This window comes from Mustela erminea, chromosome 14 (assembly GCF_009829155.1).
Source record: "Mustela erminea isolate mMusErm1 chromosome 14, mMusErm1.Pri, whole genome shotgun sequence".
In the NCBI taxonomy this organism is placed as follows: domain Eukaryota; kingdom Metazoa; phylum Chordata; class Mammalia; order Carnivora; family Mustelidae; genus Mustela; species Mustela erminea.
The window spans coordinates 82,342,279-82,357,098 of record NC_045627.1 but is presented as its reverse complement, the minus strand read 5'-3'; the positions used below and the strand labels follow the sequence as shown (position 1 = coordinate 82,357,098).

At 48.5% G+C, this 14,820-nt stretch overlaps 1 protein-coding gene across 16 annotated transcripts in view; it reads left to right on the top strand.

Annotated features, from left to right (window-relative positions):
- FGFR2 (fibroblast growth factor receptor 2) overlaps positions 1–14,820 on the top strand; it is a 102,834-nt gene that overhangs the window by 71,500 nt on the left and 16,514 nt on the right. For all 16 annotated transcript variants that reach the window (XM_032314042.1, XM_032314041.1, XM_032314052.1 and 13 more), the window contains 3 exons: positions 8,478–8,629; positions 11,507–11,628; positions 13,910–14,020. In XM_032314042.1, the coding sequence (XP_032169933.1) occupies positions 8,478–8,629; positions 11,507–11,628; positions 13,910–14,020 (385 nt within the window). The remainder of the gene's footprint in view (positions 1–8,477; positions 8,630–11,506; positions 11,629–13,909; positions 14,021–14,820) is intronic.

Here is a 14,820-nt window from a genome sequence, read left to right as displayed (position 1 = left end):
GAATCATAGGCCACTTTTGTCCCCTGTGATCTAATGCTGTTTTTGAGACAGGCTTATGCCACTAGTTGGAAAGGGAGGGACTCTAGTTCTCTTTGACTTATTATTTTTTTTTTAATCAAGGTCAGAAACTTATGCCCTGGAGATGAAACTGAACTACTGCTTGATTTAAACCAGACTATGATGTCTCTAGTAACTGGGTTTTGGCTCGACCTCTCTAATTCTTAAAATAGACGTGTACACATATATTATGTGTTATTGTTAATCGTTCGCAAGTGCGGCTGTGGATTTGGTGGTAGAAAGATTTTTATACCGAATGAGCAACAGATTGTTCTTAACCCTGTGTCTGGCCTTTGGTGGTTACTTCACTCGTGTGTCCCTCCTGATGGGTGTCATCTTGCTCTGGAGAGACAGGGCAAGGTAGAGCCTCTGCCGCCTCTGCCGTAACCCACAGCTGCAAAGCTGAGTGGGACAGGATGTGCTTTGACTCCTTCCTCTGTGTTCCTGAACATGCAAGGGGAAAGGCAGATGTGAATGATAAGGGTTTACAAGTCAATATTGGGAACTTTGTTCCGATCAAGGAATTTCTTTGGTGGCAGCAAGTGAAATGCCTAACGCACGGCTCTGTGGCAGCGTGTGCGTTAGTGGAATGTACGGGGGCCTCGGTTAAAATTGCAGATTCCCTGGTCTTCACCCCAGAGGCGTGTCATCCAGCAGATGTAGACTGGGGCCAGGAATCTGTATTTTAAGTGGATCCTTAGGTGATTCTGAAATGCACTCCGAGAAACTCTGGGTGAATCCCAGCCACGCCCCTGCCGCCACCCCCCCCACCCCCCCGGGACTTCAGGTGGCGATGACATTTTCTGGGGCAGGCATTAGCACGGATTAGGAACCGGTCGGCCAGCCGCAGCTTTGGCATGGCTCTGGCTGTTCCCAACCCGGCTCCACACTCCTGGCTGAATGGGTCCCTGTTGACTTCTCTGGAGCCATGAATCAAGCAGCTCTTTATTCTTCTTAGAGGCTGAGCGTGGCATTCGGAGTGTGTGTCAAGTGCTGGTGGTTGCCCAGACTGTTAAGAGCAAGGGAAGTAAAGGTGCCCATTGGGTGACTCCTGCCACCAAGATTGCTGTTGTTAAAATGACACCGCCGTCATTCTTGGGGCCTTCCAGAGCAGCAATGATGGGGCCGCTTGCCTGACTTTGGGAGAATCCAGTCTGAAGGTGACTCTCAACACGGCCAGGTGGTGCCTTCAGTGACCTTCAGGGGCTATGGCCACCCCTCCCCCTCCCTCCTCCTTTCCAGTCACCTCTGGGCCATTCTTCCAGCCACCATCTTGAGAACCTGACCTCAGGGAGTTGCAAAAGGGAGTGGTGTTCCCATCTCTATTATTAATTTTTTTCTAATAGGGGAAAAATGCTACCTTCTGGAGGAAACCTGCAATTTGGTGTAGCTAGACCATTGGCCCGTAATGATGTCATCATCTTTTTCTGCCACTGCGACAGTGTTCTTCTCTTTACTTAAATATAAAAGACCCAGTTGCCCTTAAAATCTCCTTGACTCAGCCCTAGTCATTGTATTTCCGTTGCTTTTTGGCTGACTGGCCTTTTTTCTTTGTCTGCACTTTGGCTTGTCATTCTTTCTGCACTCGCCCCTGTGTAGCCAAAGGGAACATTAGCTTTTCTCTTTTTCTTCTCCTTCTTCTTCCTTTATTGATCATAGTTTTCTGAGTGCTTGATCTAACCCAGGTTCCATGCAAGATAAGACCTGTCACCTTCCAGTGTTATTTGGCCATCATCGTTTAGAATGTAGCGGTCTTGGGTTTTAGCAGCGTCAAGGAGAATAAGAGAAGCAGAGGAAGGTGGGCAAATAGCCATGCCCTGGAGAGGGCGAGGGGAACCAGCAGATCTCGGGGAGATTAATTGATTTGGGGGAATGTTGATTATTCATTTGGGGGAAGGTTGACACCCCTCACCAACTCTTATGTGTTAAAATGGGTGTGTGATTCTTGACAATGAGCACGGCCCCTTTGGTGGGGAAGGAGATGCCTATCAGGTATCTGGATAAAAGAGGGTTATTGGGCTGTAGCTGGAATGAAAACCCCATAAAGGCTGGCAGATATGTTGATGACAGAGAAAATACCACAGGGATGCCAAGCATGCCTTTACCTGGCGACAGGTGAGCCTGTAATCAGATGTCTTGAGGATGGGTTCTTTCTAGTTACTTGCAAGGCCACTTTTCAGGCTGTATCTGCCCAACCTCCTCTACCACACAGGGAACACTGAGTGTCTTCATGGTGGAGTCCGAGTGTTATCTTCTTGGCCCTGACCCTCGCCCCTCCCCCAACACACATACACACAACGTCTCACTCAGCTCAGTCCGTCATTGTTCTCTGTTTAGAACAAGAGGAGTGGTGTTCTTATTTTTCCTTCTTTCTCTCTCTTTCTTTTTTTTTAAATCCCTCTGTGAGTTTTTCCTTCTTGACATTTACTAATTTGTCCTGGACTTAACTGTTATAAGACCGACATTTCAGTTTGTTATTTTATTTGAGTCAAAAATACTTTTTCCTAGGGTAGCTCAGAAGAAATTCCTTGTGTTCCTGTCCCAGTAAGCAGGAGTTTTTTGAGGTTCTTTATGCATTTTGAAGCTTGAGGAAAGGGGGGAACATTCTGGTTGTGGGGGAGGTGGGTGGCACACAGCATGTCCCCGTGTCCCTCGACCGGGGTTCACCCTGCTTTCAGGGCTGGGGCTCGGACACCGTGCCCAGCCCCTGGCTCGCCCGCTCTCACTCCTCTGGAATCGGCATGATCAAGGTGGAGGCCAGCCCGGAGAGTGTGTCCTCGTGCGCTTGTCAGTGCTAGTGCAGGTATCGGGGGCTGCCCGTGGACGGCTGTAGTTATTAGGAGGCAGCCTCTGCATGGCCACGCGTGCAAGAGAGGGCTCCGCGTTCCCTGGACGCACGCATCACTTGGGCATCGCTGGAGGGGGCTGCGAGGAAATTGCGGAGGTTTCTTTAGGAAGCATGAGCTACTTTGCTGAGTTTGGTCAATCCGGTTTTCAGTAAGTACCTCGACTTTCTTCTCTGGAGCCAGAAGTCTCCAGAGGGCAGGATGGAGATTTCCCTTTTGCCATAAACAGGTAAACCCATCTCCTAGGTGGGGAGGGACACACGTGCGTGCAGCGCACACTCGCACTCCCACTGGCCTCTGAGAAGGGCCTATGGGGTACTTTTTGTGAGACTTTAGTTTTGCCATCTTGGTTGCTGATACAGGTGGATCAGGGGCATCTTTTGTAACAGTATCTTTGAGGTGAGTGGCATAATCCCAGAGACCTCCTGAACGGGACAGAAGATGTGGGGGTCGGGGAGGCCTGGCTGGGTAGCAGGGGATTCAGGAGCCAGTTCTTGGGGCTGCGCACTAATGGGTATTAAACGCACTGAGCCCCGTGAAGGCGGGTTGCACTCTTAGAAGCTCATTCATTGTCTAGCAGCCAGATACCATGATCTTGGCATATTCTCCATGGTTTGGTCAGTCATGGGGTCTAATGAGACCTTCCTGGTTCCAGAACATACGTGGGTAATGAGATTGGCCATGGGTGGCTCCCTGCACTCTGCCCTTCCATGTGGGCGCCCCCATTGGGCTCTTCTCCCCCTCTCAGCCTTCCAGAGACAGGGCGGCGTGAGATCTGGTTTGGATTTTGGCTCCTGGGATCTTCTAGAAGAACCAGCCCATCCAGGACCGGGGAGCCATTGCTCTGATGGGTTGAGTCATGGAGTCCAGGGAGCAGCGTGGGGGAGGCAGAGACCTGGTGAAGGAGACTAGTGACAAAAACACCTCGTCTGATGACTTAAATTTTGTTATGGAGGGAAGCAGAATCCAAACCCCGAACCCCCTTGAACCTTTAACCCAGCCACCTGGTTTGAGGTGGTGAAAGCATTTTGTTGGACATTGGGGAACGGCGGGCAGGGCTTAGAGCAAAAAGTATGTTAACTTGAAGCCTTCTGTTCTGGCTTGGGACCGTGGACCCACAGCTTCAGAGTCAGGAATTAGCGTGCACATTCGTCACTGCCCCCCCCCCCGCTTCCTCCTTTGCTTCTGCCTGCCTCGTTCTCTGTGCGGTCCCCTGCCTTGGTTCTCATCTAGTCTAATCTCGTGTGCAGAGATAACACGGTTTCTTGGTGGCCCTTTAAAAAGAAAAAAAAAAGGATCACTTCCTTTCTTAATCTCCCCTATAGACTGTAGAAATATACAAAAGGCACATTTTGTTAAAAGCCTGATTTATGGCACGTGTTAAAGAGATTCCGGAAAGTGGGGAGTTGAGTAGAGACTGAAAATACATGCTAGAACGTGCCTGTGGGGACTGAGGATGGCAAAGGAGGTTTATTTTAGGGTGTTTCCATTTATGGCTTGTCTGTCACTTAATGGTTGCCACCCATGGAATATTTTCAAATTAGATAGGCTGTCCAATGAGGGGAGATCATGGTTTTGTGCAAAAAAAGAGCAGTTTATAATTGAATAGTGCTGCGTTAGGAGATTCACAGGTGGGCAGTGGGAATGACTTGGGGGGTGTGTTTGGAAGGAGAGAAGCGCCAGCGAGATGCTGTGTTTCGTGGAAGCATTGACAAGCCAGCGGGGGAGTGCGCCAAGCCCCGGAAGCGTGTCCGCTCACGGCAGAAACGGAGTGAGGACAAAGCCAGCCATAGGTACAGTCCCAGAGGGGATTTTCAAATCTCAGTAAAAATGCATGGAGGTAAAATTAAGATAACACCTCGAGGGACAGAGTGACCAAATTCTAGTTTCTCATATTGCTGGCATTTTCTTACCCTTTTCCCCTCCGCTTGGTGCTTTGTACAGAAGTATTTTCCAGATTTATACATTGAATTTAACCTCCACCCTTGATCTGGACAGAACTTTCCTAAGTAATCCTTTTTGTAAACACGATTTTCAGGTTTTTAATAGTCACGATAACAACCAAGTTTGCCAAGGGTTTCCGTTTTGAAAACTTTCACAGGAATACCTCGTTGAGATTGTTTGGAGGAAGATGCGTACGTATGTGAACTTCTGCTGTGGGTTTGGGGGCGAAGGTTGCTGTGGGGTCATAGGTGAGCTGCAGAGCAGTCAGCGTCTGACGGAGCGTTAGGTTTTTCTGCTCTTAAGCCCCCTCTGAGCCGTATTTGTCACGAGGATGTTTTTATGCTCACTGGGACCAACCCCTGACTCCCGGATCCTTTGTTTCTTGGGTTTGCTTTTTCCCCGCTGGAGCCCCAGCCCACCCTGGCTGTGAGCAGAGGGTCTCATCTTCCAGGCCAGTAAGGCAGTCAGCCCTTAATGCCACTGGGTTTCGTTCTTCACAGGGCCCACAGGACACTAACATCTCCCACTCGAAACCACCACAGGCTCCAGATCTTCTGGGTTCCCCAGAGGAAGGTGACGGTCATAAGCTCCCTTGGATCTGGGCAGCTCAGGATTCTGCAAAGGTGCTAGGAAAAACTGCTGTGGTCTTGGCAAATATTAACTGAGCTTTTAGCAAGCGCCAGGCTCAGCACTAAATGTCTTATGGGCGTGACTTCATGGTGCCCCTGTGGGGTGGGAGCTTCCCTGGTTTCCTTCTAACAGGTAGGAGAGTCTACTTTGGGATGGGTTCTCACAGTTGGCCAGCATGGGAATTGGCACATGGCCCCCACCTGATTGGGCCCCCATGTCGTAGATAGTTAGCAGGGGAAGGGGACCAGCTAGGGTGGGCTGCTTGGCCAAGGCTGGTCAGTGGGGTGCTCACGTGGGAGGGTGCAGAGACGTTGCAGCACCCAGCACAGGGAAAGGAGAAGGGCAGTGTTCTCGTCATTTCTACCTCGTGTTGGAAATCAAGTCATTGTGTTTCAAACGTGTTTTTCTTGTTACAGAAAGTGCTATTTCTAAAACATCAGAGAAATACATAGGCAAGGTAATAAAATTCAAATGGCTTAAAAGTTCTGAGGTAGAACAAGTTCTGTCCCATCCCTCAGCTGTTTGAGTCTCTCTCTGAAGGGGGCCGCTCTGAAATCTATATCCTTCCTGAACGTTTGGAAGTAATGCTGTGTTCTCACACCCACAAGGGAAGAAATTCTGGAGGACCTCTTCACTCAGAACCACATCCCCCTGTTATTTCCCCATTGGGTTTCCCCTCCTCTCTACCGATGCCGGCACACCAGGCACCGATGGTGGAATTCTGGAAATCCTGCAGGGCCGGTGGCAACAGTCTACCTGGCTGGCCTCTTGGTATCCATAGCACATGGTCTTGAGTCAGCATAGTGCGCTGAGTGGGGCCCCCCCACACTGGAGGGGTGTTCCAGGTTGTCGGTTCGGCCAGGGTGGGGTCGCTGCCTCGGCCCCGGCATTAGTGGGGGGCAGGGGTGGATTCTGGGGAGTCGCCACGGTTACGACTGTGCTTTCCTCCTTGCTTCTGCCGTTCGAGTGTATGGACACTTGGTGTGAGGTCGCAGCCTTTTGGAGCCCAGTCTATTCATGGGGTTCTCTCAACTCCAAATGATTCTTCAAGTCCTTTTGAAAGAAGAAAAATATTTACGCGCTCACAAGAACACGGCTCGTACTGTCTGCATAGTAAAATTTAGGAGGGAGTCCCCTGTCAAAAGATTGCTTAGAAGGGTCAGAAATGTTCTCTTGTACATTTTATTTTTATTTTTTAAAGATTAATATATTTAGGGGCGCCTGGGTGGCTCAGTGGATTAAGCCTCTGCCTTCGGCTCAGGTCATGATCTCAGGGTCCTGAGATCGAGCCCCGTATCGGGCTCGCTGCTCAGCAGGGAGCCTGCTTCCCCTCTCTCTCTGCCTGCCTCTCTGACTTCTTGTGCTTTCTGTCTGTCAAATAAATAAATAAAGTCTTAAAAAAAAAGATTAATATATTTACAGGGAGAGTGAATGGGGGGACAGAGAGAGAGGGAGAATCCTCAAGCAGACTGTGCTGAGTGGAGAACCCAGCATGGGGCTCGACCCCACAGCCCTGAGATTGTGACCTGAGCTGAAATCAGGAGTCTGATGCTCAACCGACTGAGTCACCCAGGTGCCCGTTCTCTTGTACATTTTAAAAGATAATAGAAATTCTGGCTTAAAAATCCCATGCAACTTGATTTTAATACTGAAACCAACTTCCTGTTCCTAAAATGATTTCCCTTTCCCAGTCCATTCTTGGGTGTCTCTAGGGATTCCGTCTGCACTAAGGGCAGTTTGGGCTTACCAAGAAGAGAATAAAGGTTTTCCAAATAGGACGTGCTCCAGGAAGTACAGATCTTCTGGTTCCCAGTGGGGATGGTTCAGGTTCTACTTTGTGTACACTCATCCCAAGTAAGTTTGCTCACCTGCATTCCGTCTTTGGCATCTTAATTTGAAAATTACGCGTCGGCACAGCTGGGGCGTGCAGTTGACCTGGACAGTCGTGCAGGGGATAGAACTGGGTGGGGGGGACGGCGGGCTGCTTTGTTGGACCATGTTAAACCTCATGGTCTGACTTTCTTGACCCCAGGGTTGGCTCGTTCATGGTTTAGAATAAGGTGGTGGTCAAGCAGCCCACGATTGTATCAGGACAGTTCAGTAACTGTCAAAACCTTCAGGTGGGCTCTGCACATGTTTTCCTTTACAGAAACCAGCACAGGGAGGATGCTATGTTTAAGAAGTAACCCTTTAATCAGACGCAGCCCGAAAAGGATGATGGTGAATGCCAAAACTCGGGGAAACCCTTGCCTACCTCAGGTGGGAGAGGAGCTTTGCCATGTGATTATGAATCCAGGACGTAGTTTTTTTTCTCTTTGACTCTTCATCCCTTGTGTTCAATCCACTCGTTTCTGAAAGTGAAGCTGACAAGAGTCTTGATTTTCACCGAATGGTCGGCGTCAGCAGAGAACGGCCCCAGGGCCTGGGCTTCAGGTTTCCTGGCATTATGGCACTGGGAGCGAATAGAACGCCCTTCACCTTCAAATCCTAGAGCTAGCTCCTTGAGACATCCGGCTTTTCTTTCCAAAAGGCAGATGAAATATCGAAGAGCGGATTTTCTAAGACGGTTCCATGGAGTTGCATAGGCAGAGAATTGATTCATGGTCTGAGCTGGTCCGCAGGGAGATTGATCGTGCGGGGCTCTCGGACAGATCTAGACCAAAAGGCAATTGCGAAGCCCGTGGGGTGGTTGCCCTGTGCTCAGGTGCTTATTTGGAGGAATTAGGTCAGAAAGCTGACTTAGATGTTGCTCAGGTACCATCTAAAAATGTTTGCAAATCTGGTCTCAGGAACCTCGGATGTGGGTGAAATCTGGTACTGCAGAGATGGGAGCACAGAGGAGCTGGAATCCAGTGGTTTGGGGCTTAAATTCTTGACTTTAGCCAGTGCTCCCACTTGTCTTCCTTTCTACGGATTGAACATCTGGCTGGGCTCTGGCCGGCTGCCAGGCCTCCCAGGTAGAGCCAGGATTACATCTGGGGCTTTGCATTTTGTATCCAGGTTTCTGCCGAGTCCAGCTCCTCCATGAACTCCAACACCCCACTGGTGAGGATAACCACACGCCTGTCCTCGACGGCAGACACCCCCATGCTGGCAGGGGTCTCTGAGTATGAATTGCCAGAAGATCCAAAGTGGGAGTTCCCAAGAGATAAGTGAGTATTTCTATTGGCTGCTGCCCCGAATGGAATCGTAGGTATAAATGGGGATGCTGGATTGACACGTTCTTTTCCTGATCTTAACTGCAAAGGTCATGTGTGACGGTGTCGGTAGGAACGAGTGAGATTGTAATTCTAAATAACCAACTTCTGAAAAAGAAAAGAATGGATTTTCTCTCTCTCTTTCTATTTCACTGGTTCTTTTAAAACAGGTGCTAGGCATGGCTGGTCCCCAACCAAGATAATACTTTCTTAGCACTTTTTTTACTTTTGAGATAATTCAAACCCAGTCACATGGACTACACGTAAGGCCGTATCCCATTTGTAAAACAGATACGGTGTTCCAACTTCTGGTTATTAGAACATGACTCTTCTATAGTTCATTTCTTTGGGGGAAATTAGGTATAAGACATAAATTGTCTGAAAAATCTTCAGTCCATGTTGTTCCTTTTAAGTGTTGTTAATGTGATATGTGGCTGTGAAGGTTTGAATATGGCACCTGATGTCACATTTCCTCTGGTCCGTAGTATTTTCTCTACCAGATGATGTGGAGGTGTTCCAATTCGATGTTTAGTCAGAGCACGGCCACCTGGGCTCTGTTGAAGGCATTACTGGGGAGTCTTTATGTCTTGATTTGTCGTCAGGCCTGTGTATTTGGGCTGTCTTGGGTGGGATTTGAACCCTTGCTCAGCTAGCCAGTGGCTGGGCAAGCTTGACTCTCTGAACTTCATGTTTATAAAATGATGACCATGCTATAGCCTTCACAGGACTGAGTAGGTTCTGGGCTCATGAGTTTCCCCGTCTTGCTCTCTTCTTCATGTAGTAAGCTAGGGGCTCTGAACCACAGACCCCAACAATATGGCAGTGCTAGGTAGAGAGTGTGGGAGGCAGACCCTGTGCTCCCAGCCCTCTGTCTTCTGGGCGGGACCAGCTTCTAGACCTACCTTCTACAGTACAGTCTGATGGTCCTTCAAGGCCCTCTACTCACTTCTGGGGTACCACTTGTAGTCCCTCTAGTCTGAACCGTGGTACTAGTGGAAGGTGGAAATCTCTGTCTACATCATGTCAACTGGGACAAGCTCTTGCCTAGCTTCTATAGAGCTCCTACTCACCTTTGGTCTTGACATTGGCAGTATCTCCCTGAGATTAGGTCAGAGAGGTGTTTAATTACAACAGAAGAAACTCATCCACCAATGTAGAGGTACCAAAATAAGCTTTTCCAGAGCCTGGGTCTGACGAGCTCTGTTTGGAAAGAGAGGGAGCTTATAGGGCACCGTGATTTTGATTACCACAACTCCATGCCACTTTTGCTTCCCAGGAGCCAATCTGGACATACTAATGTGCATCATAAGCTAGAATCAAATAACTGCCCAGGTCTCACTCTGTCAGGAGGGTTAATGGAGGTCATTTCCAGTGTGTTCGTGTGGTGTAGTGGAGAGACCATTCACTTGGTTTTTGAACAATAACTAGGAGACATCAGAGAGAAACACAAAGAATGGTGTCCTTACCTGGGGAGTGTGGAAAGAGAACAGGGCTGTTTCTCACGAAGCCACCTCACTCCTTCCTTTGGGCGTACAAGCAGGAGGGCTCATGCGCACGTTCCTGTGCGTAGCGGACTGACCTGGGCGGCTGTGATCGGACGTTAAGAAATGACGGCTCCCGGGTTCGGGCCACAGTGCTTGCCGCCCGTGACGCCGTCAACAGTGGACGTCTGTGTGTGCCTAACCGTCCACTCCCACCTGGGCGGGGCGGGGGTCCTGAGTGTGGAAAATGTGAGTGCTAAGCGTTTCAGAACAGAGTTGAGCACAAATGTAGGTGGGGCAGATTTCCAGTGAATGAAGGCTATTTAGAAGCGGTTTATTAGATTGGAGACAGAGGTGGCACAAAGAAAGGATTGTTGCGCTTGTACTAACAGGGCAGTGGGACATAAATTAGCCATTTTTCCAATGCAAATGTTTATTTTCTGCCAAGATATTAAATTTAATTTTAGTTCAGGAGAGAAACAGAATGACCTCAGCCTAGTGTACGCTGCCCTCAGTCTTTGCTTAGCTTTTGTAAACCATTGTGTACTTAACCATAAATACAGTATATTTACTAAGAGCTGCTAAATACTTTTGCTTTTTTGTGCTTAAGTGAAACACACACACACACTCATAAGCATTCCAAGGATTTCGCCATTCTGTCGGCTTTTAGAATGTCCAAAGACAATATGTGGCCATTAGTTGGACAGGCACCGAGTTTCTGAGCTTAGAAATTAGAAAAATCATTTATCGTGTTCACTCTGGATTTTCTTCATTAACAATTTGGGTAGTCAAGGATTTCTAAACTGTTAGGTCAAGAAAGATTTTCCTCAATTTCTAGAAATGTCTTTGTCCTTTAGGGAAAAATTAGAGATTCCTTGAAATGCATTTAAGATTCATATCATGTAACTTGGCCAGGAATGTGACCGTAAAATCCACTGGTATTTGAATAATAGTGATTTTAAAGACATCACTTCACAGAGGCTAAAAAAGAAGAACAGCTTTAACAGTTTTTCTTTAAGACATTTTAAATTACGAATATTCAGTTGGCCCGAGATCAGAAGCTCCTCCTTGTTAGCACTTAGGAAAGCTGACCGCCTCACTAGCAAGGATACCTTCCACAAAGAAAATAAATCGTGAACACAAATGTGAAACTTAATAGCTGTCCCGCCCGTAATTGACATTCTCTACAACGTCACTAAGAAAATACTCAAGCGCGTGTATACTCCGGCCTCATTAGTTCCATATGATAAATGCTCCATGCTTTTGCAAGCCGCTGAAAGATTTTTATATTTCGTTCTGGAATTTCCCCTTCACCAGATGCTCTGCACTAATCCCCTATTTACACATTTAGGCTGACGCTGGGCAAACCTCTAGGGGAAGGTTGCTTTGGGCAAGTGGTCATGGCTGAGGCGGTGGGGATTGACAAAGAGAAGCCCAAGGAAGCAGTCACTGTGGCCGTGAAGATGTTGAAAGGTACGTGGGGAGGGGGACGGGCGGGGGGTTGGGGAGAAGCCTTATCAAGAATGTTCCTTTTGTGGCATGTGAACTCTATCATGGCAGGGGGTCAGAGAGCACATAGTTGACCCAGGGGTTGAGAAGTTTTCAGTATAAATCAGCGTCCTGGACAGACGATTTATCTTGAGCTGCGTGCACTTCCAAGAAAGAAAAGCCAGTTTTGTTAGAAAGGGGCGGCTTCCCGTCCCCGATTGTTCTTGGTCAGCTCCTTGTGGAGGACCGTGATTTTTTTTTTTTTTTTTTTTTATTCCCACTATATCTGTATGTGCTTAGAAAAATCAACTCATGTGTGATTGGTTCCTTTAGATGAGTCTGGGGATGCGGAATTTAACTTGCAAACGAAGGAAGGCTGGTCTCTGGGAGGGAGTGAGGAGGCGTAGGGAGAGGAGGACCTACCTCTTTTGTAAGAGGAACAACGCAGAATAGACACTGGTCTGGGAGAAGCCCTTGGAGAGCTGAAAGGGAAGGAGCGGGATTGGTGGCCCGGCAGAACCTTCTGGAACATGTGAACAGTTACTGTGTGATGTAGATGTCCCATGGCGTTCGTGGGATGACCGCCCGGCCCTGCTTCATGCTCACGGCCAAAGAGCTTACAGCACCTCCAACTGTCAGCTCCGTGGTATTCTCTTAGGACAGGAGTTCCAGGGAATGGTTCTGTTATAAACCCTATTGTTGGGGGCTGAGAAAGGACGGAGCTTTTCCCGTGTGTCCAGGCAGAGATGCCTGTTCTTGGATGTGGGTGCCTGTCCCATCGTGGATGCTCCCGGAGTTAGGCTTTTTCTTTTGTGGGCTGTCTGTGCTGGTCATCCTGTCCTTGCCCGAGAGGGGAGGTAGCAGGGTGGAAATGGTATTAAAAAAAAAAACAACTTTTTTTTTTTAAGCTGTTGATCTGAATGGCTCCTTGGGAAGCCTGGGTGTTTTGAGCCCTTCCACTTTGGGATTTGATACGAGGGAGGCTGGTGCTCAGCAGCCCCACGTGCCTCAGCTTAACTGCACCAGCAGAGGTGGCCCTCTGGCTTTTGTCCTGCATGGCTGGGGTCCGCCCGTGTGCCCTCGCCCCCCTGTGTGGCAGGTGTAGGTAGCTGTGTGCCCCCAACAGCCAGCCTCAGCAGCCCCTGACCACCGACCATGGCCAACGTGGGGAAGGCCTAGGCTTCCAGTCTCTCTTGGCTGAACTTTTGTTTGGTTTTTGGAGCTCAGAATTAGAGATCTGAGCGTTTGTTTCTCTGGGTATAATCAGGCTGGCCTTCCCTTTAAGGGTGGAGGCGGGCATTGGCCCCAGAGCCCTGTGGGGACCCTGGGGACTCTTAAAGGCAGTGGGTGGCTCTCATCAGGACAGTCCTCCCCGTGCTCCAACCCAATGCGTTGCTCATTCATTTGTGAAGTTAAAAAACCTTTGGCCACGTGGCTCCTATGCATTTCTTTATCTCTCTCTCTCTCTCTCTCTTTTTTTTTTTTTTAAGTAAATGCAGAGTTTTTCATATCAAATGAACTTGAAGGGAGGCCCATGGGGAAGAGTCTTGCCACTCTCCAGAAGCTATGAGCCCATGAACATGGGACCGAAGCTGTTTTTCTTGAAATTGGGGAGCAGAGGTTTATAAAGCTTCTATTTTTTTTAGGTTGGGACTCAGAGACCCCTTTGGAAGGCATGAAACTTTGCTGCTCAAAATGCGCGCGCACACACACACACACACACACACACACACTTTTGTAAACACTTCCAAGGTGCCCTCTGCACCTGTCTGTGACTTCTGTAAGGGCTCGGATCAGTGGCATTTGGTCCGGAGAAAGTCTGTTGATTTGGGGAGCCCCATTCCCCTCGCCCTTCTCTTCTTTCTGTTGGCCTCCCAGTTGCTTTCAGGCACCTTGAAGTTCGATACGGTGTTTTGGACGCACCGTAGATCTGCCAGAAGGTGGACTTGCTTCAGAATAAAGTGAAACACCCCCACACTCGGGAGGGTTGCTAGAAAAGAATTGGTCTTAGCATCAGAGGCCTATATTCTCATCCTGACTTTTGACCCCACTGACCCCAAATTAGCTGTTGGACACGGATCAGGGCAGTTCCCTGTCTGGGCCTTTGCCCCCTTACCAATAAAATGAGGGAGATGATTTAGAAAGTGTTTTCTGGTCCTAAAATTCAATTTCACGCTGTTTCCACTAAGTTTCTGGCAACTAGCCGCAGCTGTCGATGGGTTAGAGGAAACTACTAACTGGGTTTTAATTTACCTAATGTTTGTAGATGATGCCACAGAGAAAGATCTTTCTGATCTAGTGTCAGAGATGGAGATGATGAAGATGATCGGAAAACACAAAAATATCATAAATCTCCTTGGAGCCTGTACTCAGGATGGTGAGTAGGAGGAAAAAATGCTTTCATCCAAATAATTTGAGCTTCAGTGTTAACATCATTTTAGAAACGGTTGGACTTTTGGATCTTGCTGCTAGGCACCTCAAGGGCATGTTTAAAGTTCTCTTTCAAATCCCCTTAGGAAGATGTTCCTGGCCGTGAACACAAAGGGGACTTTGTGACCGTACAGGGGGACGGGGGAAAGGTAGGCGTTGAGAGGCTTTGAATGGGAGGGCCTTCTAGAGTCCTGCTGTTTTTAGGGCATAACCTGGAGGGTGTTTAGAAATGACAGTCTCCTTATGTTTTTGTTCTGTAGTGCTAAGAGGGATTTTTCAAAATAAGACCCTATGGGGGGCGTCTAGGGGGCTCAGTGGGTTAACAGTCTGCCTTCGGCTCAGGTCATGATCCTGGGGTCCTGGGATCGAGCCCCATATTGGGTTCCCTGCTCAGGGGGGAGTCTATCTGTCCCTCCCTCTCTGCCTCTCCTCCTGCTGATGCTGTGTCTCCCTCTCTTTCAAATAAACAAAATCTTAGGAGGAAAAAAAAAAAGAAAAAAGACCCAGTGTTATGGTTAGCAAATCCCTTAAAATGGGGATTGAAGAAGTCCTGTCTTGCTGTGGGCCTCGATGGCTGAGCTCCCAATAGTGCGGGAGAGGGACAGAGTGGGACGAAGGGACACATTACCTTCCTTAGAGGAGAGAGTGCTCTGCCGTCTCTCACTGGAGAGCTGACACTTTGGAAATCAGTTTGACGATAATTTATAAACTTGAAGAAGGCTATCTGTGCCTCAGCCTTTTCTCTTC